This window comes from Microtus ochrogaster, linkage group LG2, assembly GCF_000317375.1.
Source record: "Microtus ochrogaster isolate Prairie Vole_2 linkage group LG2, MicOch1.0, whole genome shotgun sequence".
NCBI classification, from domain to species: Eukaryota; Metazoa; Chordata; class Mammalia; order Rodentia; family Cricetidae; genus Microtus; species Microtus ochrogaster.
This window is the reverse complement of record NC_022028.1, coordinates 46,360,484-46,386,905: the sequence shown is the minus strand read 5'-3', so window position 1 is coordinate 46,386,905 and position 26,422 is coordinate 46,360,484. Positions and strand designations below refer to the sequence as shown.

At 44.0% G+C, this 26,422-nt stretch overlaps 1 protein-coding gene across 5 annotated transcripts in view; it reads left to right on the top strand.

The window, feature by feature from the left end:
* Dip2a (disco interacting protein 2 homolog A) overlaps positions 1-26,422 on the top strand; it is a 75,935-nt gene that overhangs the window by 15,710 nt on the left and 33,803 nt on the right. For 3 of the 5 annotated variants that reach the window (XM_026785472.1, XM_026785471.1, XM_013351213.2), the window contains exons 2-10: positions 2,100-2,171; positions 7,927-8,043; positions 9,893-10,012; positions 11,536-11,763; positions 17,062-17,190; positions 19,213-19,332; positions 20,857-21,054; positions 23,154-23,245; positions 25,141-25,251. In XM_026785472.1, the coding sequence (XP_026641273.1) occupies positions 2,100-2,171; positions 7,927-8,043; positions 9,893-10,012; positions 11,536-11,763; positions 17,062-17,190; positions 19,213-19,332; positions 20,857-21,054; positions 23,154-23,245; positions 25,141-25,251 (1,187 nt within the window). The remainder of the gene's footprint in view (positions 1-2,099; positions 2,172-7,926; positions 8,044-9,892; positions 10,013-11,535; positions 11,764-17,061; positions 17,191-19,212; positions 19,333-20,856; positions 21,055-23,153; positions 23,246-25,140; positions 25,252-26,422) is intronic. The other 2 variants (XM_026785473.1, XM_026785474.1) reach the window with 2 other exon arrangements.

Sequence of the window (26,422 nt, the reverse complement as noted above, 5' to 3'; positions counted from 1 at the left end):
CTTTTATCTTATGGTGAGCATCAAGTAGGCACCTGACATGTTTAATCTCTGTGCCCTTTGGTGCTCTCACCATCGTAACCTTCTTTTAAGACAGAACTATAGCTGGTATGGTGATATATGCCTTTAATCCAGTGTTTGGGAGGCAGAGGCGCATGGTTCAAGGCCAGCCTCATCTGCATAGGGAGATCCATGGCTGCATAGTGAAACCCTGTCTTAGTTTTTAAATTTTTGATTTAGTCACATTTAAATATATTCTAGAGTAAATATAGTTTTAATATATGTATAAAATATTTATGCTTTAACATTGTACATAAGTTGAATTTTTTTGGGGGGGGAACAGGGTTTCTTTGTAGCTTTAGAGCCTGTTCTGGAACTAGCTCTTGTAGACCAGGCTGGTCTCGAACTCACAGAGATCCACCTGCCTCTGCCTCCTGAGTGCTGGGATTAAAGACATGTACCACCACCACCCAGCATAAATTGAAATTTTAATAATTTAAATCATGAAGTATTATCTTGAACCTATGAGACTAATCCCCATGACCCTATGTGTGCTGTAGTGATGTTGGTCATGGGAATTGGGGTTTGAGTAGCCAGTAAGATGATAGTACCCTTCTAGAAGATACTATGGGTGTGTTCAAGGCCCAATGTCGTCCACTGATGGGTGAGGTGAGGATGGTGGCTCTCCAAGTATCCTCAGGTCAGAGCAGTGAATCTGATTTCCCCATTGAGGATGGGTTGGTGTTAAAAATGGAGCACTTAGTGGAAAAAAACAACAGCAATAGGAGAAAGATTTATTTGTGGAATAATGTCAGCTCAAGGTCAAGTGAAAATATATAAGCACAAAGAAATACACATGCACATGCGTGTGCACACACATACCCAACAGGGGATAGTCTACTGTGTACACAGGGCCACAGAACAAGTTGCTTGTGAGGGTGGGGCAGAACCTCAGGACAGTGACATATACAGATACCCGACTGCCTGATTGCCCAGGGTGCTCTTCAGTAGGCTGTAGACGAAGGACTGGCTAGTGGGAAGGGCTTTGTGGTGGCCCAGCTTGTACTCTAGCGATTGCCTGTCTGTCCCACAGGACTGACCTTCCCTGGCATAGGCCTCCCTTGTACAGGAGAATATATTACTGTATACCTAGAACTTTAGTGAGCCTTAATGGAAATGTCCGCCACTCCAAGGTGTCTGTTTCTATCCTGACACACCCTAGTCACGATGAATTCTGCTAAAGGAAATACTTGGCTGGGCACTCAGCAGCTGTGTTTTTTAGATGCTCAGCATCCTTCTACCTTTTTGTCTGGAAGGAAGTGGAAGATGAAGGAGGAGGGCTTAGAAAACACTAGAAAACCCCCCAAAGTGGTAATAGTTAAAACTGTATTAACATTTGAACTATGATTTAGTAATCAGGATTGTTGCACTATACATTTCTGGTCTAAAATCTTCATAAAAATAATGAAGATCCCCTGTTAGCACGCCTAGTTTTGTGTAAGAAGCAGGTACTATGCTGTCTCTGATTCCTACTGCATCATAGGAATGCTGGGTTGAAGTTATGTGCTACAACATCAAGCTTTTGGTGGGCTCTGGGGATCCAAATTCAGGTTCTTGTCATTGTTCAGAATTTTATTCAGTGAGCTGTCTCTCCAGCCCAATTAAAAATCTTAGAACTGGCTAGAGAGATGGTTTAATTGGTAAAATGCTGGCTGCACAAGCACGAGTTACTGAGTTTGATCCCTAGAACATACATTAAAAAGATAGCTGTGGAACATGCCTAAAATTCAGTGCTGGAGAGGCAGAGAGGAGAATAGTCCCTGGGGTCCCTGGGACTCACTGGGGAGGCAGAGAAGAAAATATTCCCTGGGGTCCCTGCGGCTCACTGGGCAGTCAACCAGCCTAGCCTTCTTGGTTAGCTCCAGCCTACTGTGTCTCCAAACAGAGGGTGAGTAGTTAGGGGTGCCTAAGGTTGACCTCTGGCCTCCATGTGTACATACATGCACACTCAGCCATGTACACACGTGCACCCTCACACGTACACACAAATCTCTTTGGAGCTGTATGAGTAATGACATTCTCTTTTCCCATGGCTGTTTTAGGTGACATCACTCAGAAAGGATATGAAAAGAAAAGGGCGAAGCTGCTTTCTCGTTACAGTCCCCTCATTCAAGGTAAGGCCAGTACTTTCTTTTGTTTTAGTGACAAATACACTGTCCTAGAAAACATGATATAAAAGCTGATTTAATGGCCTGGGGGTGTGGCTTAGCGGTAGAACACTTGCCTAATGTGATCTTGGGGATGATTCCTAACACTGCAAACTAATAATAATAAATAAGGACTAATTTTCTATTTTAAAAATTGGTATACATTTTATATTTTATTAAGGCCTGAATAATATGTCTGTTATTAGATGATAAAATAAAAAGGATGTAGATTATAATTTACAACTTTGGCTTGATACTGATCTCACTACCAAACAGGACTTTTTGTTTTATGGTTTTTCGAGACAGGGTTTCTCTGTGCAACAGCTCTGACTGACCTGGAACTCACTTTGTAAACCAGGCAGGCTTCAAACTCACAGAGATCCTCCTGTCTCTGCCTCCCAAGTGGTGGAATTAAAGGTGTGCACCACCACCTGGCAGCTTATTCTATTTTTGTGGTCATAGAGTGTGCCTGATATATTTCCTTACTAGATAAGGACACATAGTGTATATTTTTTAATTCTTTGCACATTAATTTATAGATTTGATATATTCATTATTTTGATTTTGTTTTGTTTTTTTGTTTGTTTGGTTGTTTTTTTGAGACAGGGTTTCTCTATGTAGCAGTCCTGGCTGTTCTAGAACTCGCTTTGTAGACCAGGCTTGCCTTGAATACAGAGATTTGCCTACCTTTGCCTCTCAAGTACTGGGATTAAGGCATGCACCATCATGCCCAGCTGCTATTTTGAATATTTTTTAATGGAATTTCACAATGTCTTAAGTACAAAAGATCAGGAGATCCAAAAACGTGATGGGAGAATTTGTCTGGCGAGTTACTCAGTTATTATAAGGCTGTCATCACCGAGAATAGGTCACTTTGCAAGGACAGGTGGCACAGGAAGGCCAGCTCAGATGCACACATATTACACATGGTCTTGGTTTAGGAGAGATGGAACGTGACTAGGGTGCTGGCATAGCTGCCTGTACCTATGTAAAATATATAAGACCAGACACCAAAGTTAACTTCAGGTTTGCTAGGCCCAAGTGTGAGAGGCAGAAACTGTAGCGTCCTTGGGAGATCTTACAGGGAGGTGTTGCCATCCCAAAATAGGAAGGGTTTCTTAAATTGCCAGAGATGTGACTAGTACAACAATAGCCATAAAAGAAAAGATTTATAAGTTGGGACACTTTAAACTTCATAGCTTTTCCTCCTCCTCTTCCTCCTCCTCCTCCTCCTCCTCCTCCTCCTCCTCCTCCTTCTCAATACCACAGAGAGATTGAAAAGTCAAACTACAGACTGTAAGAGGATGGTTATGACGTTCACGGTTTAAGAATGGCCCCAGGATGTACAGGCGGCCTAGTGGCTCTTTCTGCAGCAGAAGACATGCTGTCCATCTGCATGGCTAGGGGGATAGCAAGAAGCACGGGGACAGCTGAGCATGAGGAGTCTAGCCTGTGCCACCAGGAGCCCAAATTTCCTAGAGTGATGAGAAAAATGGGCAAAGACTTAAATAGGCATTTCATAGAATGAAATAGCCAGTAAACGGTAATAATGAATTCTAACCTCTCGGATAATCAGAGAAGCGCAGATTAAAACCAGAGCCTGACATCCACATTGGCGTCTGTGTCACATGGTGCCACAGTTCTCCACTAGGTACACAGGATGTCCATCGTGACCCTCAACTCCAAGATCTCCAGTCCTGCTCAACAGCACCGAGACCATGGAATGCCACAGCATCTAGACAGCATCAGTGATGAGCCTCAGTGAGATGATGGTTTGGAAGGGCAGCACAGAGCAGTGTGGCCAGCATGAGCTTTAAAAACACACCAGACACTGGGGAGGCAGAGGCAGGTGGACCACTGTGAATTTGAGGCCAGTCTAGTCTACATACTGAGTTATAGCCTAGCCAGGGCTGTCCAATGAGATCCTGACTAAAAAAGTAGCAATGATAATATAAATAAGTAAGTTGTGAAAAGCCATACCTGAGACCTGTATGAAGCTGTTAAAGAAGGAAAAGGAAACGGATTTGTATAGAATGGAAACTGATTTCTAGGACACCATTTCCTGGTAGAGGTGAGATTGGATTGGGTAGGCCATATGTGATCTTCAGCTACCTGAAAACTGTATTTCTTTTTCTTTTTTTAAATGAGAGAGAGAGAGAGAGAGAGAGAGAGAGAGAGAGAGAACTCTGAGTGTGCCCAAGCATAGTACGTATGTGCCAGTTAGAGGGTAACTCTTGGAAGTTGCTTCTCTCCTTCCATTTGTTGATGCAGGTTTCGATTTCTTGCTGTGTTGTGAACTCCCGTAGCTAGCCAGTGAACTTCTAGATGATTCTCCTGTTTTGACTTCCTCTCTCTCTATCTATAGTTGTGCTGGGATCGATCACTGATGTGTGCTACCACATCCGACTTTTTTATATGTGTTCTAAGGATCAAATTCAGCTTATTAGCATGATACAGTTAGTACCTTTACTTGCTGCTCCTTCTTGTTAGTCCATGCTTAACTAATAGTAATAATAATACTGCTGCTTCTTCGAAAGATTTCTTTTTTATGAGTGTGTTTTGCTTATGTATTGTATGTGCTTGTGTACCACATACATGCCCCTGGAGGCCAGAAGTTCTAACTTAGAACTGGAGTAGAGGAGGCGTGTCTTAGCTGTTCCCAGTCCTGGCCAAGGTGTAGAGGGTGCTGGTTTCCCTCACACCACGTACTTTTGTTGGTCGCATTGATATCAGAAGGTGTGGGAGCAAAGCTGGGTAAATGCTAGAGAATAAAGGCAGTGATCTCTGTGTGCAGGACATCGCTGTGTGCTTAGAAGGCTGCTTAGTTAGCTGTTGGTAGTGGTAAGAGTTTTGGGTTTTTTTGCTATTTTAACTTGAGAGAATATGTGATAACAAGTAGCTTTTATTTTTCTTTCTGTTTTTGCTTTTTTTTTTGAGATAGGGTTTCTCTGTGTAACAGCCCTGTTTGTCCTGGAACTTGCTTTGTAGACCACGCTGGCCTTACATTCAGATTCTGGGATCATAAAATATATTTGGGCCTGGCGTGGTAGCGTACGCCTTTTGTCCCAGCACTCGGGAGTCAGAGGCAGGCAGAACTCTGTGAGTTTGAGGCCAGCCTGATGATCTACAAAGCTAGTTGAAGGACAGCCAAGGCTACACAGAGAAACCCTGTCTCGAAAAAAACCCCATATGTGTGTGTGTGTGTGTGTGTGTGAATATATATTATATATGTAATATATATTTAGAAGAAATAACCAATATCCAGACATATGAAAGAACATAAATTTCTTTGTGGAAGAAAGAAATTCAAAGAACAGGAAATATAAGTGAGTAATAAACACTAAATCATGTCCAACTTTACTAGTAGATATGGAAATGCATAAAGTGAACTCTCCTCTTGGGTTGGAAGAATCCTTAAGCTCTCTGTAAACTCAGTGCTGAGCAATGTGTGAGGATGTAGCACTTCCACATGTTGCTTGTAGGAGTGTGAATCCCTGCAGCCTTACCGGAAAGTTATCTCTCGATACCTGCTAAAATTAAACGTGTACCGTGTGAGGGCTGGAGAGAGAGAGACGGCTCAGCAAAGGAGAGCGTGTCCTGTTGTTGCCGAGGACGAGAGCTCTGCTCCAGAACCACCTGTAACCACAGCTCCAGGGGATCTGACGCCCTCTCTGCCCTCCACAGGCACTGCGCTCAAACCACCTCCACCACCACATATACATAATTTAAAACAAAGCAAACTTAAGGCTGGTGTGGTGCCTAAGGCTTTTAGGCCTACTACTTAGGAGGCAGAGGCAGGTGGGCCTTGGTGAGTTCCCTGAATTCAAGACCAGCCTGGTTTACATGGCAAGTTCCAGACTGGTTAGGAATGCACAGTGAGATTCTGTCTCTGTCTCAAAACAACAATAACAACATCAAAGTAAACCAGGTGGTGGTGACGCACACCTTTAATCCCAGCACTTGGGAGGCAGAGGCAGGTGGATCTCTGTGAATTTGATACCAGCCTGGTCTACAGAGTGAGTTTCAGAACAGCCAAGGCTGTTAACGCAGAGAAATCCTGGCTTGAAAAATCAAAAACAAACAAAAAAATCAAACAAACAAAAAAAACTTCACCTTTATCCAGTAATTTAGATCAGTTTTTGTTGTCTTTGATGAATATTTTATTTATCTAAAGGATAAAGGCATCCACGTTTTGGAATGTACATATACACCTCTGTGCAGTATACCACTTCGTAGTCATGCCTGGCTGGGACTAAGTGTCCTTCAGTGAAACTCTAAAGTAGTTCTTTAGCCCAGTAGGGCCACTGTTCAGTATTGTCATGTATTTGTATATGTGCACGCGTGTGTGCGTGCGCCTGTGTGTGTGTGTGCGTGCGCATGTGTGTGCGTGCCTGTGTGTGTGTGTGTGTGCGTGCACCTGTGTGTGTGTGTGTGTAGGGCGCACCCGCACGCTCAGATTTGGAAGAGTTAAGCATAGGTCTGTTTCTGGAGTAGCCTTTCCCCATTCTCCAGGCTGTGTAACCAGCCACACTAGACAGCACCGCAGATCTGTTGTGCTCATAGACCTGCAGCTGGGCCAGCTCAGACGCTAGCGCTTGTGGATACTGCCAGAGTCCAGCGATGAGCAGGTGGGCTGGGAGGCCCCCTCACCTGCCTCCCTCGCCTGTTTTCTCACCTGGTGCTTTTCGTGTGGGAATCAGCACGCCGGGATTCACAGGCATAGCCGAGTCAAGTAGATAGTTGTGTTGCTTCGTGTGACCAGCCTTAGAAGTCAGGTACTACCACTTCTGTCACTCTGTTCCCGTGAAGGACACTGACCCAGGGTGAAGTTGGGATGGACTCTGCTTGTATTGGGGGTGTGGTCAAGACTGGAGGAGCCAGTGAGACTGGAATCTCCGCTGGCTAGTCTTACAAGGCTTTTCCGAACAAAGGCTTACAACATCAAACTTATTCTTACTGAGTCTCAGCTAAAGGTTTTTGCTCTGTGCTATTCGTAGATGTTAGCAGATTTGGATTGGAATAGTAGCAGAGACTTTGTTTAGTGACCATGCTATTTGTACCCCGCCATTTCTCACTGGTATCCTGGGTGGCTCTGGTCGGCGTGCTATCACTGTGAGCCGTGGGCTGGCTGAGGACGTGTGGATAGGTGACATGCACTCTGTCCATCCCAGGGAAGCAGAGCCACAGAAGTGCTGCGACTAGACCAGCTCGCTACCTCTGGACAGTTTGTGCACTGGAGTTGTGCAGTACCATTCTTGGTGTTTTATTCTCTACCTCTCTGCTTTTTCTGCGTATTTAAGGGCCACCTGTGATGACGCTGTGGACTGTAAGAGTAACAAACAGCACAGGCTATTTTAGATTTATGAAGGGGCTATAAATGCAGGAACCACTCTCGGAGGTTGGTGACTCACGTCACACTTGAAGTGATGGTGCCATGTTGCCAAGGGCACCCCTGAGGGTGCAGTCATCGTGATGATTATGAACTAGAGGCTGGACGAGGTCTAGTGGTATGGGAAGAAGGTAGCTTGGATGTGGACATTGCCCTGGCCCGTGTTCATGGCCCTTAATCCCAAGCCAGAGGCTCTTCTGTGCTTTAAGAGCCATGCCAGGAAGGGTGCAGCACACACTGTATGGCCATATAAAAGAAATGCATGTTGTTTTATATGGGGTTTTTATAATCGGAAACGCAAATTGTTCACACAAGGTGTAAACTGTGTTTCAGGAGTAGACCCATGTCTGCAAACAGAGACTAGACTTCCTGGGCCCTTGATGGCTGCAGCTACACCTAAACCACAGAAGTCTCGGGCTACCAACTCAAGGGATGAGCGCTTCCGGTCAGGTAGGTTCCTAGCCCTGGAAGTGCGGGAGTAGGAGGTGGGGTTACTGAAGGCAGGACTCTGTTCTGGCTACCGAGGCTTTGGATTGGGTTTTCTTTGCTAGAATGTCCACCGAAGAAGTAGTTATGTTTCAGCTAGTTGTGTTGGTGCACACCTTTAATCCCAGCACTCAGGAGGCAGATGCAGGCAGATCTCAAGGAGTTCGAGGAGTTCTAGGACAGCTAGTATTAGTTTTTAGAGACGGGTTTTTGTGTGTATGTGTGTAATAGCACTGGTTGTCCTGGAACTAGCTCTGTAGACCAGGCTGACTTCGGACTCACAGAGATCTGCCTGCTTCTGCCTCCCGAATGCTGGGACCAAAGATGTGCACCACTACACCTGGCTCAGATAGTTTGTTTTCATCTCTCTCTTTTTGTACATGTTGATCGCCTTAGAGGTTGCTTGCTTGCGACAATTGTGTGTGCATGTGTGTGCGCGCATGCATACTTGTACATGCAGGTGCCATCTACTCGTTTTTTCGTTATTTTTTTTTTATTTTTAAGCTTTGAGTTTGAGCTGGCTAGTGAGCCCAGTGTGCCTCTCATTTCTGCCTCGCTAGCATTGGGATTGCAAGTGCACCTAGGTATTTTTAGACTGTGAGTTCTGAGGGTCAAACTTGGGTCCTTGTGCAAGTCCTGTACTGATTAAGCATCTCTCTAGTGTCTAGAGAACCAGTTCTTTCCTGCCTACCAGGACAGCATGCGTACTGTTTGTATCTACTTCTCCACCAGGAGCTCTGGGACCACTCAGTGATGGCTGTGGATATGGAAGTCGCTGTATGACTGGTGTAACTTAAATTTTATTTAATAGGTCTTCTCACTATTTGGCAATGCTTTTTATAAATATTTAAGTTTGGTTTTTTTTAAAAAATTTTATTTTGCTTTTAAAAACCGTTTTGCTTATTCGTTTATTTTTGTGTGTGTATGTGTGTGCCACGGTTCACACGTGGAGGTCAGATAACAACTTGCAGGAGTTGGCTTTTCTTTCACTTTGTAGATTCTAGGGATCAAACCTAGGTTGTCAGGATTGGTGGTCGTAAGTTCCTTTACTTGCTGAGCCATCTTGTTCTCTTCCCCTTTATTCTGAGATCAGTTCTCAATCCCACGGAGCCCAAACTGGCCTGAAACGTACTATGCAGAGACAGATGGCCTTGAACTCCTGATCCTTTCGTTGCCATCTTGGGGACTAAGAACATGGTCATGTATCAAAATGCCCTGTGATGTGGTACTGGGGTTGAAACGCAGGGATTCATACTTGCTGTTGTAAGCATTCTACCAACTGAGCTCTGCATGTGTGTCAACCAACCTGTGCATGTATGTTCAGAAGAGCATGATGTGGAGACCAGAGATGATGTCTGCCATCTTCCTCAATCACAATACACTTAATATTTAAAAAAAGAAATAACAGATGAATTGACTATTGCCTATGCTGCGTATCATTGAAACATCCTCAGTGGGACCACACCACAATTCTGACAAGCTGACATTGATATCCAGGCTGCCGTTTTCAAAACGTTTCAGCTTTATTTTTATTTGTTTGTTTGTTTGTGTTCTTGTTTTGTGAGCCTACTGATTAGCTAGAATGGCTGGCCAGTGAACCTCTGGGGGTCCACAGCTTTTTATTTTTTAACTTATAACTGGAAATATTTATCAAGTTCAAAAGTTGAGTCCTCAAGAAAGCAACATCTAGAGAGAAGCTGAAGTGCAGGGGCAAGTGGGAAGGCAGATCATTTTCTTCTGTTCGGGGTAAGGAAAATAAACACTATTGTAACCAATGTAGTAAAACATCTATGGCTACTGTTCTTCTGTGCAGATGTCCACACAGAAGCCGTGCAAGCAGCTTTGGCCAAATACAAAGAGCGGAAGATGCCAATGCCTTCAAAAAGACGGTCTGTCCTTGTGCACTCGTCTGTGGAAACCTATACTCCCCCAGGTACTGATAAATGGTTTCAGGATGGATTTTTATGAGTGTGTCATAGACCTGGTGCTATAATATTTATTTTCATTGAATTGGAATACCCTGTAACCTGTAATACAAGTTTGAGAAATGTAGAAATTAAAAAGTTTATATATGTGCATATTCCTCACCTAAGAATCTGTATTTTTCTGATATTTTTCTTATCCAAGTGAATATTTATATTATTGTGACATTTTTGTATGGGTTTTACTCTTTTTTTTTTTTTTTTTTTTGGTTTTTCGAGACAGGGTTTTTCTGTGGCTTTGGAGCCTGTCCTGGAACTAGCTCTGTAGACCAGGCTGGTCTCGAACTCACAGAGATCCACCTGCCTCTGCCTCCCAAGTGCTGGGATTAAAGGCGTGCACCACCATCACCCGGCTGGGTTTTACTTTTTAAAAAAACTAAGATGGTATTTATACCTTTTAGTAAAGAGATGAGCCTAAAACAGGCACTTCGTGGAGTGCAAACTTAAGGAACTGAATTTTAAACTTATTCTAATTCGTGCCCTTTGACTGTTGTGCAGCTGACCTCCAAGCCAGGTCTGCACTGGGGCCACTTAAGATGCTTATTTGGAGGGTCGGGTATGTTTTTTCATTTGTTGTTACCTCTGGAAACGAAAATGTGTAGATAGGTTTCTTAACGTCCTGCTGAGCCGGACCGAGCTGCTAATGTCTGGTGGCTTCATCCATGCATTTCCATAGATGCCCCTCATGTCACCAAGTCTAAACCTGCTGACCGTCAGTTAGGCTTGACGCGCTTGGATCCACTAAGATGGCGTGTGCGGGCTTTGCAAGGTGACTGGCGGCTTAGTGGGTGCTTCTTCCCTCTCAAGAAAAGCTTATTGTTGGACGAGGTCTTCAGAAATTAGTGTCATATTACTGTTTCAGCCAATAACACTATAGGCACTGTCCAACAATAAAAAATGTTTTAATAACTGTAATAAAATAGAGGCGTGCTGACTTGATGGAACCTTAGTTCACAAATAATTTTATGAGCGGAAGCAATTATGTTGTGGAAGGAATCCTTCCCAGAGTTACTTCTCTTGCTTTCCCTCTGCACATAGATGTAGCCAGGGCCGTAGTTTCCCATAACACCCGCAGGGCTGCGGCATCCATGTACAGGCTAGGCTATGAGGTGCGGGCCGTGGCTGCGCCATGCTGCTGTGTGGATGTGGTCTTAGGCTGTGTGGATGGACAGCAGTGAGTGCTGGACATGCACCAAGCACATTCCAGGTGGGATTTCCTAGGTTTAGGGGACAGAACGCTGTTTCCATTCTTAGTGTATAAGATCCTGTGGCCAAGGCCTCTGTGGGGACGTTGGCACTCATGGAATCACTTCCCAAGAGTAGGACTTCTTATGTTCTCATCTGAAGGTGATCTTTAAGGTGCCCACTTGTCACATGGGGTAGCACTGTGCTTCAGGCCTGGAGACGAGTAAGAGGCCTCTCCCTCTCTTGACCCATCCCTACATCATGCTTCTCGTCGTTATTTCAATCACAGACACGTCATCTGCCTCAGAAGATGAGGGCTCTTTGCGGCGACCGGGGCGACTCACCTCCACTCTGCTCCAGAGCCATTCCAGCATCGAGCCCTGGCTCGACAGGGTCATTCAGGGCTCGTCCACCTCATCCTCTGCATCCTCCACCTCATCCCACCCGGGAGGGAGACCGGCTGCTGCTCCCGGTGCCACCACTGCGCTTGCAGGCCTCACGGCCCACACCCACGTAGGTCAGTAACAGCCCCGCAGATCGGGCAGGGTCAGGAGTGCCTAGGACAGAGGACTGCTGTCAAGTGACTGAGGTCATAAGCCAGATGTCACATGGTGCCTTGTCTGCTTGCGATAATCAGCTGGTTTTCGGCTTTTAATAATCGCGTTTGACACAATGGGGTCACACTTGGATAGCTTGGCACCCAGATTAACTTGAACAGAATGGCTCTCTTGCTAAATTTTTGGCTCCATCCAGATCCACCTCTTTCTTATCTGAAATGTGTCCTTTCGGGACAGAAGCAATTCTGTAATTCTGTGGCCTGGCAGTGTCAGGCTGGTGGGGTATGCCCCAGTCCTCAGCAACAGGCTGTTTTCTTGACGTCCTGTTTTCCTGATTTCCAGGTGATGGTAACGGCCACCCTGGGCCTGGCTCTAGTCACTGTCCTTCCTGTGGCTCATTGTATGTGTGGCTGTAAGGACTGTCAGTTGTCCTTGTGCACGGGTCCTGAGACATCAGTCAAAACCAGGCTCAGAGATACAGGTGTCTTCTTTGTCACGAGCTCTTGGATGACAGTCATCTTAGAAAGAAGTGACACCGTGAGCCATTTGAAGCCCTGCGTGTAAGCAGTAGTTGTGTGATTAGCTGTGTGGGAAGCCCACGGACATTCATGTTCTCGTTCCTTAAATGTAGTCCATATTAAAGACTCACCCTCATTTTCCCAGATGAAGAAAATTAAAAAAAAAAAAAAAAGTGAGCGTAGCTTGCAGGGATCACACAGCGGGGAAGAGCGCTGGTCCCAGTGCTGCTGGTGCCTCATTTTCTTTTCTTCTTGGCTGGACCTGGGGTGGTGAGCACTTGCAGTAGATCAAGACTGCTTGGAGCAGTCAGGGTCTGGGGTGCTGAGCACTTGCAATGTGTCTGGGCTGTTTGATAGAGCGGTTACGGTTTCTATAAGCCACTGTAGATGGTGCTGGGACCCTATTCTGAGTTCTTTTCAGGTCAAGTTTGGGGGGCTGGCTGGATGTAGGTGAATGGCCATGTTTTTTTCCGGTAGCCTGTGGTTTGTCTCAGCGTCCTCTGTGGGGCTTGTCAGTATAGCTCTTTGATTTTCTCCTGTGTGAGTTGCTATAGGATTCCTGTCTTTCTGCTCACATCTGCTTTACTCTGCCTTGTGTGTCAGGTGGGAACATGTGGCTCCTCTGCCACACCGCGCTTCTCACTCACAGCAGCCGCATGAAGAGCTGCAGCAGGAGTAGATAGGCATCATGAAACAGCCGCCCAGGGCGGCCATGGCACTCCTTTCCCATGCGGCTGGTGACTGTGGCTTACCTTTCCTCCAGGAATCTGACAGTCTGGACCGGGAACAGGAAGGCAGCCAGTGTTGTGCTTTCCTGTTTATCTGGAGGCTTTTGTGTAGTTTTTGTTTTATACTTATATATTCAACTGTGTGTGTGCACACACACATACACACATCTCTATAGGCTTGTGGGGAGGCCAGACAAGAACACTTGACTATCTTGCTCTATCTGTCCTTTTCCCTTGAGGCAGGCTCTCTCACTAACCCTTGTCCTGTTGCCAGCGAGCCCCAGAAGACTCAGTGCTGGGATTATAGTCATGTCCATCCCTGCTTCTCATGTGGGTCCTGGGATTCGAACTCAGGCCCTCATGCTTCCCCAGCTGCTTTCTTACCCACTGAGTCACGCTCATCCCTTGCCTCTGCTGTGTGAGGCTCCTCCTAAGGGGACAGGGCACTGCACTAGAGCTTGTCACTGACAGCTTTACTTCTGGGTCATGCCTAGCATGCCAAGCTAGCCATAGCCTGCAACCCTCACGGCTCCCTTGGTTGTGCTACGGATGTCTTAACAAGAACCCTCCGGTGTGTGTTGGAGTTAGCTGAGTTAGCTGTGTCCATTCTCCGAAGAGGATGACTCTGGGTACTTTAAGGTAGCTTTGCCGCCTGTGTTGGCAGACGATCCATCCTGTCTCCCGCAGCTGTGCTGTGAGGGCCCCTTTTCCTGTCTCACTTGCTTGGCCTAGCATAGATGTTCTGTTTGATTCTACTCAGTTTCAAAAAAAAAAAAAAATCTCAACTTGGATTCTATTACCTTACTGCAAATGTAGTTTTGATATGCTATTGAGTTATTATTAAAGAGCACAGTTAACTTGATTTCTAAATTTATTTATTCTTTTAATTTTAAATACATTTAGAGCTTTTTATTTTGTGCGCATGTGTGTGAGGGTACCGTGGTGCACAGGTTGTGGTTGGAGAAGTTGGTTCTTCTCTTTCCAGCCTCTTTTCATCTGGGGGTTGAACTCAGGTTATAAGGCTTGGTGGACGTTGGCTTTGCCAGTGGACCCAGCCCACCAGCGCTTGGTTACTTTGTGTGTGTGGTCACATGCATGTGTCTGTGGAAGCCAGGTCCCTCCTTCTATTGTGTGTTCTGGGAGTTGAACTCAGGTCAGAAGGCTTGCGTGGCAAGTGCTTCTTTCTGTTCACTGAGCCATCCCATTGGCTCTTAACTGGATTTCCAAATACGTGTTTATCTTCCTTAACCCCAAATCCAAAATGTAGACAGCATGTTGGAACATTTCAAGGTTTCGGTGAGGAGTGCTTAAGTAGTGGAGTGTGTAAGTGTCCCAGATCTGTGCTACTCTGATTTCTGAAATCTAAAGCTTGAGGTCATTGGCACAGGGGATAGATACTCAGGTTGTATGCACCCTCCCCACCCTCGTTACAAAACCATCATTTTGCTTCTAACTCCAGATAGATGAACTTCAGAAGGACAAAGGAAATATATTGGGGCCTGGAGAGATGGCTCAATGGTTAAGAGCACTCCCTGCTCTTCCAGAGGTCCTGAATTCAATACCCAGCAACCACATAATGGCTCACAGCCATCTGTATGAGATCCGGTACCCTCTTCTGGCCTGCAGGCATACATGTAGGCAGAACACTCTATGCATAATAAATAAATAAATCTTAAAAAAGAATAATATATTAAATAAAAAATTTGAAATGGATCTTATTAGGTAAGGGTATTTTTTAAGCATTAGTTTCAATTTTTGGATTAAGAACATAAAATGCATTAAATATTTTGATATAGATATAAACTGTATTCAAAAACAATGCTTTTAGGGATAGTTTTTATTTGTTTGGTTTGGTTTTTTTGTTTGTGGGGTTTTTTTTCTTTTCTTTTCTTTTTTTTTTTGTTTTTGTTTTTGTTTTTTGAAACAGGGTTTCTCTGTAGCTTTTGAAGCCTGTCCTGGAACTCGCTTTGTAGATCAAGCTGGTCTCAAACTCACAGAGATCCGCCTGTCTCTGCCTACCTAGTTCTGGTATTAAAGGTGTGTACCACCACTGCCTGGTTAGGGATAGTTTTAAAAGCAGAGATTTTTGTTTTAGGACAAAGTTTTTCTGCATAGGCTCAACTAGCCTGGAACTTGCTCTGTAGACCAGACTGACTTTGAACTCTGAGATCTGCCTGCCTCTGCCTCATGAGTGCTAGTATTAAAGGCATGCACCACCACTGCCCCTTGCAAGGTTTAGTATTATGTCACTGTTTACAAAACTACTTCATAGTATAGAAGTTATCTTTCTATATCTGCTTTAAAATCATTATTCTTTTTGTGTGGTTTGGAAGCACACGATGTTTCCTTACAAACTGAAACATCTTCCTGAGAGACAGACTAATTCTAGTCTGCTCATCCCCAGGCCTTTTCAAGAAGGGGTGTGAAAACTGTCACTGAAGTTTCAGAGTGTTTTTTTTTTTAAGTGTATTCTGTCTTATAAGAAGTAAGTTTATGTTTTGTTCCTGTGCAGTTTCTTTCTCTCTACACATTCAGGTCTAGCTTTGAATTTTATCTAGGTTGATGAGGTGCTAGGCAGTCAGAATGGAAACATCGGAGTGTTAAGAGCCCCATAGTGAGCCTCACAGTGATGTAAATACTGCGGATCACCAGCCTCCACCACACACAAGCTCACTGCGTTAGCGGTCACATTCAGTGTGTGGTACAGCACCACATTCAACAGCTGTCCCATTGCCATTGTTTCATAGTGTTAGGACCAATAGGGATGAGAGTTCCTGCCAACTTACAGTCAGTACCTGGAACGGGTCAAAGTACTGTTCGATGAAAATAAAAAAAATTATGCTGAGAGAATGAAAGGAATGATTTGTGTCTTATGTGCTCTGTTTTAAATGTAGCATTAATTGATTATACATTAAGTTGGTTGTGGTCTTTTAGTTTTTAAAGTATTTTGTTCATTTGAGATGGGGCTGTGCCACGCTACACAGACTGACCTTGAGCTTGGGACCCTTCTGTCTCTGCCACCCAGATAGTTGGACTTGTAGGTGTGCATCACTTATAGGTGTATCAGGATCATTGCAGGAATTTTTAACTAGTATATGGGACACTTAGTTTTTGTAGTTAAGTTTTTAAAATTGTTCAGACACAGGGTCTCAACATATATCTCTGGCTAGCCTAGAGCTTGCTATATATACTAGGATAGCCTTAAATTTAGAGAGATCTGCCTGCCCCTGTCTCCTAAGGTACTGTTATTAAAGGCTTATTTAATGCCTGTCTAATTTTGTATTTTTTTAAAGATATGTTTTTATTTTATGTGTATGAATGTTTTGCCTGCGTATATGTATATGCCTTTTGAGAATGCAGTACTCAGGAAGGCCAGGAGATGGCACTGGATTCTCTTGAACTAGAGTTACACAAAGTTGTGAGCTGCCACGTGGGTGCTGGGCACTGAATCTGGGTCCACAAGTGCTCTTAATTGCTGAACCATCTTCCCATCCCCTGGGTATGTACTTTTATTCTTAGACCTACAAAGATGATGTCTTCATAGCATCCAGCCTACTTTTAGGGAAGTTACAAGGCTCATTATTTCTCCACAGTGTAACAAAAAACATGTAGTAGCATTTTATTTCAAATTAAATTTGTTTCCTTGAGAGAAACTTTCCAGCTTAGATCTTGTTAGACTGTTGTGTTAATAAACAAATTTTCTGTGCACTTTGTGATAGAGTTGGTGGTTCTAGGTGTGTCTTTAGTGCTGTCGAGGCAAGCACTCTGTGTCTGTCTTTTAAGGAGTTGAACTGAGACACCTCCCAACACATGCACACATTTCTACATGGTGCGTGTTGGGGTGTATAGGGCCCTGCAGCCTTTGTTTAGCCAGGAAAACAAACTTTCAGGATAGCATAATTAATCCCTTGCTTAGAGCTCAGACAGTGAAACTCTAGACTGGCAGGTTTGGAGAGACACTTACTGCTTGCTTGAACTAATCACTTATTCGGGTATGTTTTTCAAACATCAGATCTTCACTCTGCCCCACCCGATGTCACCACGGGGCTGGCGGAGCACTCCCACTATGAGCGTCCGCAGGTGGTGTCTGTGAGAGGTGTTCCTCGAGGGCATGGCAGGACCGTGCTGGAAACTGCGGGTGGTAAGAGCCGCTTCTCTTGCTCTTCTGAAACAGCAACAGGTTCTCTCTGTGATATTTGACATCGCCTTTGTGTTGTCCCTTTCTCTAATTAAGCCAGACTTCTATGATTCTTCTGTGCAAATAAACAGAAACCAGTGTGCAGTGAGAGTTACCGTAGAAAACATCATGTAGAAGAATAACTGGAAATCACTAGGAAACAGCTCACCCTCCTAGTTTTGGAGAAGGGAAATAAGCAGCTACGGAAAGTTCCTATACTCAGAGTCGCCATGGCAAGCTGGGTTCCAGCCTTTGAGGTTGGTGCAGACTTAGTGAAGGATGTTTGGAGGGGATTTAGAGCTTTAAATAACAATATTAGAAAATAAAAATGTCTGAACTCAGACTTCTAAAAGTTTCCTTAAGCAGAAAAGAACAAAATAAATCGAAAGTAGAAGGAAAGAAATAATATATATAAGATTGAACCTTAATACCCACACACAAGACAAGACAGTAGAGAGACAAGCTGAAAGCAAGCTCTCGGAAGACCAAGGCAGTTTAGAGTGTCTCGTGGCCTGGATCAGGATACAGCACGGTGAGGCACAGCAAGGATTCTTACTTTATCTGCGCTTCTACTCCACAAAGAAGTGAGAAGTGGAAACCTTAGCCAGAGAAACCAAGCAGAGAAAAGTAAACAAATAAAAGGTATCCAAACTGTAAAGGAGGAAGTAAAGCTGTCCCTGTTTGTAGATGATATGATCTTGTCTGTGCAATTCCGAAAGATAAATGCATTCATACAGATATAATTAATAAACAGCTTCAGTGAAGTAGCAAGATACGCAGCCATCACAGAAGGATCAGTTTCAAATTATGTTGAGTTAAATTAGGATTACCCAAAGCACTCTATAAATTCATCATATAATTCTTATGAAAATCTTAGTGAATTGTTTTCAGAAATAAACTCATCCAGAAATTCATAGGAGGGTAAGACCCTATTGTTGAAGGTGCCACATACTTTAGTCATAGGACATAGAAAAATTAAGATATTACCAACCTGTAGGGTTTTTTTTTTTTTTATCCCTTTTGGCCAGTTTTTACAGTGCTGGAAGGTATTCTCCTGGGAGAGAAAATTTATCAACAATCTGATCTACCTGTGAACCCTGCAAGCTAAAATAATTACTGGCCTGGCAAGTCTTGCCCACTGGTGTAATAGTGGCATTAATGTTATGGAAATAACCAGTCTGATTGGATTTAAGGCAGCTTGTAGTTGGAGTCTGCCCTTTTGTTTCCCAGCCTCCCAGACCCGAATAATCACACGAAAACTATGGTATTTACAACACTGGCCTGCTAGCTCAGGATTCTTATTAACTGACTCTTACATCTTAAATTAATTCATTTCTATTATTGTATGTTTTACAACAAGCCTTATGGTTTGTTATTTCTTGCTTCTTAGGCAGCTACATGGCATCTCTCTGATTCTGCCTACTCTCTCTATCTCTGTTCTGATTTCCTGCCTGGCTTTATTCTGCTAAGCCATTGGCCAAACAGTTTTATTCATTAACTAATAAAAGCATCACATATGCAGAAGGACTTCCCACATCATCTCTCCTTTTCTGTCTAAATAAAAAGGAAGGTTTTAACTTGGACATAGAAAATTACATATAACAAAATAGGTATGCAAGAATTATAGTTACAATATTTCTTTGTGAGTCTAAAGTTTCATATCTAATTTATCTTTTATCATAACAAAGGAAAACTATAACTATAACTCTCTGTACTCAACTCCACCAAAGACCCCAGAATATAATTGTAAGCAACTTTCAATACTCTAGAATTGACAGAGACATCTCCCTGCCTGGACAGTCACCCGAAGTTCTTCTGTACCATTGAAAAATGGATTAGTACAGTATACAGTGACTGACAGGCAGTGCCTGGCTGGATTTGCAGGTCTGCTACACTTAACAGTTTGTCGTTAAACCTCCCACCCAGTGCATGCTCCGGTGGGTGTGACATCACACAGCTTCCTCCTCTCTGCTCTTCCCTTGACAGGTGTGCCTGTGAACAGCAGGGTGTCCTCCAAAATCCAGCAGCTCCTGAATACCCTGAAGAGGCCAAAACGCCCTCCGCTGAAGGAGTTCTTTGTGGATGACTTCGAGGAATTATTGGAAGGTAGTGTTCTCTGACTTGGTCTTCCATGTTTTTGTGACTACTGTGGCCACCAAGACTGGACGCAAGCAGCTGTGTATTTCCTGTGAGTTGCCTGTGTAATGTGACACAGCGAAATACGGGTCAGCATGTGCAGTGGGGAGCCACACTGACTGCTTCCAGTACATGAGCAGTAGGAAATTTAGGGCTCAGATTAACACGATGTAGCATTTCTCTGTGCATCCAGTCCGGCCTATATTTTGTTTAATTTAGATTAGTTAAACTTTTCTTTCAGATTATCTAAATTTTGATTTAAACTTTAAACCCGAACTTCTACAGATTTAAATAAAGCATTTGATTTTTAACTTACCTTTGACTTCTTTTCCAAATTTTAGGTCCTCATTTATAAATGAGTATTTATTTAGAAAAGAAAGAGTGTAGATTTATTTCTTAAGAGAAAACTAGCAAAAAACAAGAGAAATAAGGCAGTGTTAGTGCATGTGTGCGCATGTATATGAGTGTGTATGTTGTTTTCATGTGTATGTGTATGTACGTGTGTGTTCATGCTTGTGCGTGTGTGTGTGTGTGTGTGTGTGTGTGTGTGTGGTGCAGGCAACAGTCACTGTACAGCTGATCCTTAGTCTTTTGGGGGGCAGAGGGCTCACCCTAGCCTAAAGTTGCAATTTTCCTACCTCCCCCAGTCTTTCTGGAGCTGGGATTGCAGGTGGGTACAACCACGCTCAGCCAGCAGTTTCCTCTTTTCTCTTTACATCAGGGCTGTTGGAAAGAAAAGTCCTGCCCCTACCCCAGCCTAGGTTGGAAACTGATCCCAGGCCTCACAGACGTAGCTAAGTACTGTACCACTAAGCTGTGCCCACGGCCTGTAGAGCAATTTTATTGAACACTGGGCCAGTTCTCCTCTCAAGTAATGCTGGTGATTGTTTTAAATTATTAAGCTTATTCATTTTATTTTATGTGTGAATATTTTGCCTGGTACATATGTGTATATGTACCATGTGTGTGGTTGGTTCCTACAGAGGTCAGAAGAGGGCATCTGCTTCCCTGGTACTGGAGTTAATGGATCTGAGACCTAAGAGCAATTACGTTCGTAACTGCCTAGTGGTCTCTCTAGCCCCGGTGCTGGTGGGTTTGCTGCCTGACTGCAGAGTTGGGTTCTGCTCACATGATCTGAAGTGAGCCAGTCTCTAGGACCTGTTTCTCAGGCTCTATAAAGCCTTCCTGCCCTGCTTTGGAGCTGCAGGGTTCCCCATACCACAGTGCATCCCCCAGGGAGGAAAGCAGAAATGCTGTCCTGTGGTCAGCTTTATCAGATGGCGAGTAGGTATTGTCTCTAACCAACTTTCCTTTAGCCCTTTCATTAATTTGTCTGTGGCTGCAATGATGGAAAACAAAATCTAATCAGATTACTGTCATTTTTTTTTTTTATGTTTGACTACAATGTGAGACCACAAAGTACAGTCGTTAGTAAACAGATGTGTGCACAGCACTCTCAAATGTCAGGTTTAAAATCTTGATGTTGCTTTATAGTTCAACAGCCAGATCCAAATCAGCCCAAACCTGAGGGAGATCAGATGGCAGTGCTGAAGGGAGAGCCTCTGTCGGTGGGGACTTCGGGGCCACCATCTCTGCTGGCTGCGCTGCAGCTCTGGGGCACAACCCAGCCCAAAGCCCCCTGTCTGACTGCCTTGGACACAGCGGGGAAGGCCACCTATACCCTCACCTATGGCAAGTATCAGCAGGCGCATGGTGCGTCCTGTTTACCTCTTACTGTTGCGTATGGGCCACACAGTATTGGTGCACATCATAGAGCAGAGAAGTGCGCCGAGATGGAACACCTTTTTGTCTTTGCACTTGAGACGGAGTCTGACCGTGTAGCCCCGGCTGTCCTGAAACTCGATCTGTAGACCAGACCTGCCTCTGCCTCCTGAGTGCTGGGATTAGAGGCACGGATCACCCACACCTGCCCTGCCACACTCTTGATGTCATAGCTTTCTGTAACAAGTTTTGACACCTGAGAATCTTCCTCTCTTTTCTCAGAGGGCATCTTAGCTGTGTACAGTCCATGTATTTCAGGGTCCGTCTTAGAAGTAGCTTGTTGGGTATCTCTGAATCTCAGACCTTGATGGACATGGCTTTGAATCTATTTGAGAATTACCACCTTTGCATATTTGAGACTTTGTTATCAATAATGTGTTATAATTTTTCTTTCTTTTTTACCTGTGTGTCTACACGTGTGCACATGCTTCTCGTGGCATCCACACGGAGGTCCGAGGATGGCTTGTGGAAGTCATTCCTTTCTTTCCACCATGTGGGTTCTAGGGATTGAATTTGGGTTGTCAGATTTATAATTTTCCATGGAGAGCCTTGTATGTTTCTTGTGACACTTAAGTCTTAAATATTTAAATGGTATTGTACCTTTTGTTCTGTCTTTAAAAGTTAAATGGTGTTTGCATGTTGATAAATCTGGGAGCCTTACTGAGTTAATTATAAAAGATCCTTGAAGAACATAACCACAGCATCCGCAAAGAGCAGTTTTATTTCCAATTATTTTCCCTTTGCTACCCTCTTACTGCTCTGTGTGGGATGTTGAGTCTGATGTTGCAGCGGATGTCCCCGCCCTGCCTCTGCTCAGAGGAAGGTCTGTAGTGTCTAACGTGGCTGTGACAGCTCCCGTCTGGCTTTTAATGACACCCTTAGCTCATTAAGGGACTTGGTTTCCCCTCATCCGTCGTTAAATCTGGTATAGTCATTTAAAATTGTGAATCATTATTAATTCTCATCCACCTTTTGAGATTTTACTTTATTTTTCATTTTTGTTTCATTAACATGGCAAATTATGTTGATAATCTCAGAGATTGTATTCCCGGGGTAAAACTGACTTGGTCATGAAGCATTATTTATGATAGACAGCTTGATTCTGGGAAATGTGCATGTATTATTAATATTCCAAATTGACCTTTAAAGCAGGCTGAAACAGTGTTTGGAGTTGAATTTTTTTTTTCTCATTGATATCTCAGGTCTCTGTTCACACATGTCAGCATAGCACCTACTTCAGTGTTATTTACATGTGAGCATTCGTTCAGAAAGGGAGCGTGGCTGCCAGACCGCACAAGAACTGAAGGGGTCTAGCTGGCATCTGTGTTTCTTCTTTGAGATAATGCGGACGGTGAAGTTGAAGCTACAGTGGGTGTTAGCAGTAGACTCTGGGGTCTCTACCCATCAGTACTCTTGCCTTTCTGCAGACACATGCCAACCCCTGCACCCCCCTCTCTCCTTTCTCAGTGAAGCCTTTTATTTTTGAGGGCTCATCAGGTCTGGGTGCTGAGCATGGCAACTGCTCACCATGCGGGGCAGCATGGTCCTTGGCAGCTGTCATGTTCTGTACCAAGGGCTCTCCCAAGTACACAGCAGAGAAGAAGATATAACTCATCTTGATGTTTACCACTCGAATGATGTTGTTAATGAGCGCTTAAATTATGAGACTACGCCCACAATGAGCTGTTAGTTGGAAAAAGCAGTGTGAAATGTGATCACGTTCCTTAGAAGTTATACATAATCTGCATACATACATATATGTAGTATGGCCTTTTTGCTGACTGATTTTTGTAATAAAACCCCATTTGTATAAATAAAAATAACTTTAGGATTTTTTTTTAAACAAGCTGTGATGGTCCTGGCAATATTGTACTAAACAGTTAATAGCTGGAAACTGAATCTACTGATAGAGAAATGGACATATATATATAGGATGTGTGCTCCTGCATTAAATGTTAGCTTTTAGCTTCTTACAAATTAACATTGCTGCTACTTTTGTTTTATTTTAGGCAAACTTTGGAGTCGGAGTTTAAAGTTAGCGTATACACTACTTAATAAACTGACCAGTAAGAATGAAGCGCTACTTAAGCCTGGAGACAGAGTAAGTAGTGCTAATGTAACTGTATTGGAATGAGTCCAAATCGAGACCTAAATATATATCTTAATTGAAATTGGTGTTCTATCAGTTGTTTAGAATTACAGTTTAACATTAGAAATGGGGAAATTCTTATTAATAGGAAAAACTTGTGATAAGAATGATGTCACACCAAGGGCTCAGCAGCCAGCACGTGTGGCTAATGTGGATTACTAGATACAGAGTCAGAGTGGAGGATTGCTGTCATCGGAGGACCCTCTGGTGGATCGAACTGCTCCGGGCAGGCCGAAGAGAGTTTACCCCTAGTTACCAGGAGGTCAGGGTGGAAGTTGGGAGAAGACGATGCAAGTGGGGTGTCTTGCTAGCGGCCCTCCAACAGGAAAGTGTCGATTGACAAGATCATGAGAATTCCAGGAACCATTCAGTGCTTTCCTCTGTCGTGTGAGCTCTGTTCCCTGTTTAAAACTGCTCGCAGACAAAGCAGAGAGAAGACAGGCTGAATGAGAAAGGAAGGAGGAAAACGGAAAACTAGGTACACAAAACAAGGTTTCTAGGGCCGGAGAGAGGGCTCAGAGGTGAAGAGCACCGGCTGCTCTTCCAGAGGTCCTGAGTTCAGTTTCCTACCAGTCAGCTGGAAAACTCAAGCTGCTATGATAATGTCCAGAGTGCATAAACATCCCTCTGCAGAGTGGATCCCCCCAAACACCCTTTCTTTAGCAAATGTCTTACAATTATAGCTGAGGCATCCACTGTTAAATCATCTTTAGGAGGAAAGGGTTTCTTGTCAACAAACTTGGTAGATATGCAGCTTGTAAACCGGAAGTACAAAATGAAGGTAAATAGATACAGCTTAAATTTTGTCTTACAAGTTGAGGGCTAAGGTAAGCCACTGTTGTCGTCTCAAAGGCTCTCAGTTAAGTGCTATTCTGGCTTAATCCGTATGATCACAAGACCAGTTATTATATCTGGGTCTTGCAATTCTCTTGTTTGTTTTTTTTTTTTTGTTTTTTTCAGAGTTTTTCTGTGTAGCCCTGGCTGTCCTGATCTGTAGACAAGGCTGGCCTCAGGCTCACAGAGCTCCGCTTGCCTCCAGAGTGCTGGGATTAAAGGCGTGTGCCCCCACTGCCCTGCTCAGATTTATATAACATACGTTTCACTTCTATGTCTTCTTATTTTATTATGGTTTTCTTCTTTTTTTTTTTTGTTTTTTTTTTTTGTTTTTGTCAGAGTTTCTCTGTGTAGCCCTGGCTGTCCTGATCTGTAGACAAGGCTGGCCTCAGGCTCACAGAGCTCTGCTTGCCTCCAGAGTGCTGGGATTAAAGGCGTGTGCCCCCACTGCCCTGCTCAGATAGTATTTTTTAGTGGCAGTTGGGATTATGGTGAACCCAAATAAAGATTTATATGATTATAGGAAACAAATTAGACACCTAAATATTTTTTTAAAAAAAATAGAATGCAAGGGAAGAAGTATTTCAAAAAATTTGGACGAGCAAGTTGACATAGTATGTTATGACACTCGCCACCAAACCTGGTGATGGGGCTGTGGATGTCAGTGCCTCTCAGCGGATGGGTGTGAGATCTGGCTCTCAGTCTGCGTGCATTGAAAGGCCTTGGCCTACAGCTCTAAACGTTTTTGTTCCGAGTGTAGTAAAGGCTGCCACCTACAGCTGCTTACTCAAAGGTACATGAATGAGGAAATTTGAAGGGCAAGAATGAATTTTGACATCAGATTTTTTTTGAGACAGGTTATCTCTATGTATCCTTGATCAAAATTAGGTTTTCTGAAGTAAATGTGAAAAAAAACCCATAAATTATCTATTCTTTAACTAACAGAAATTCTAAAAGATGAAAAGTCTCAATCATTCCTGAGCCTCACAGTTTTTGTTGTTTTCTTCTTGTAGGTGGCACTTGTGTTTCCAAATAGTGACCCTGTAATGTTCATGGTTGCATTTTATGGGTGTCTCCTGGCAGAGCTGGTTCCTGTCCCTATAGAAGTACCACTGACAAGAAAGGTACAGAAGTTGGATCAGGCCCAGGACGCAGTGCCCCTGCAGGTCTCTGTGGGTGCAGGGTGACTAGCTTCCTCCTCACACTGGGGTGCTGGCTTAAGCAGGTGCTTGCACGGGGCAAGGCTCTAACAGGCCTCCCAGGGCCATAGAGAGCAGCTAGGAGTTTGCCCACAGACGCTGCTCTCGCGTGGACACAGCTGTCATTGCCCACAGACGCTGCTCTCGGGTGGGCAGAGCTGTCACTGCCCACAGACGCTGTGCTTAGGTGGGCAGAGCTGTCATTGCATCTGTCTGAATTTCCCAAAAGAAAACATGAGTGTTTTGTCCTCCAGTGAACAGCATTTGTGACTCGACAAGCTTTTCTGGGGATTTATTTATTTATTGAATTAATTGTAACGTCAAATAAACAGGACAGGAGTTCTCATGCATTTCTTGTTCACTTACGTGGCAGGCAGTTTCTCACTCATAAGTTGGCAATGTGAGGGACTAGGTTGCTCTCGATGGCTATACCATTTCGGTATTCTGATTATTGAAAAATACTGAGCAGAATAGTCACGTGTTCTAGAAAATCTGCCATTTCTGTCCACTTATTTTCTATATTCATGCAATTGTCAACATGAACTTTATGAATAATAAACGCTCAAGAATCCCAAAAGTGAAATACATAAATAAGACCTGTGTATCTCCCGGGGTCTAGTGTGATGACCAGGCACTGAGTACAATGATTCTTAGAGAGAAAACTCAAGATTTGTTAAGCTTGAAGGAAATGATGGAAATTGCAGGTCATGCATAAAAGGATATCTGAGTGAACGGAAGGTGTTGTTATGCACAGTGTGACTGTGGTGGGCACACCTGCAGAGTCGTCTGGTGTTGTGTGCAGTGTGGCTGTGATGGGCACACCTCCAGAGTCATCTGTGTGGTGTTGTGTGCAGTGTGGCTGTGGTGGGCACACCTGCAGAGTCGTCTGTGTGGTGTTGTGTGCAGTGTGGCTGTGATGGGCACACCTGCAGAGTCATCTGTGTGGTGTTGTGTGCAGTGTGGCTGTGGTGGGCACACCTGCAGAGTCGTCTGTGTGGTGTTGTGTGCAGTGCGACTGTGATGGGCACACCTCCAGATTTGTCTGTGTGGTGTTGTGTGCAGTGTGACTGTGATGGGGCACACCTCCAGAGTCGTC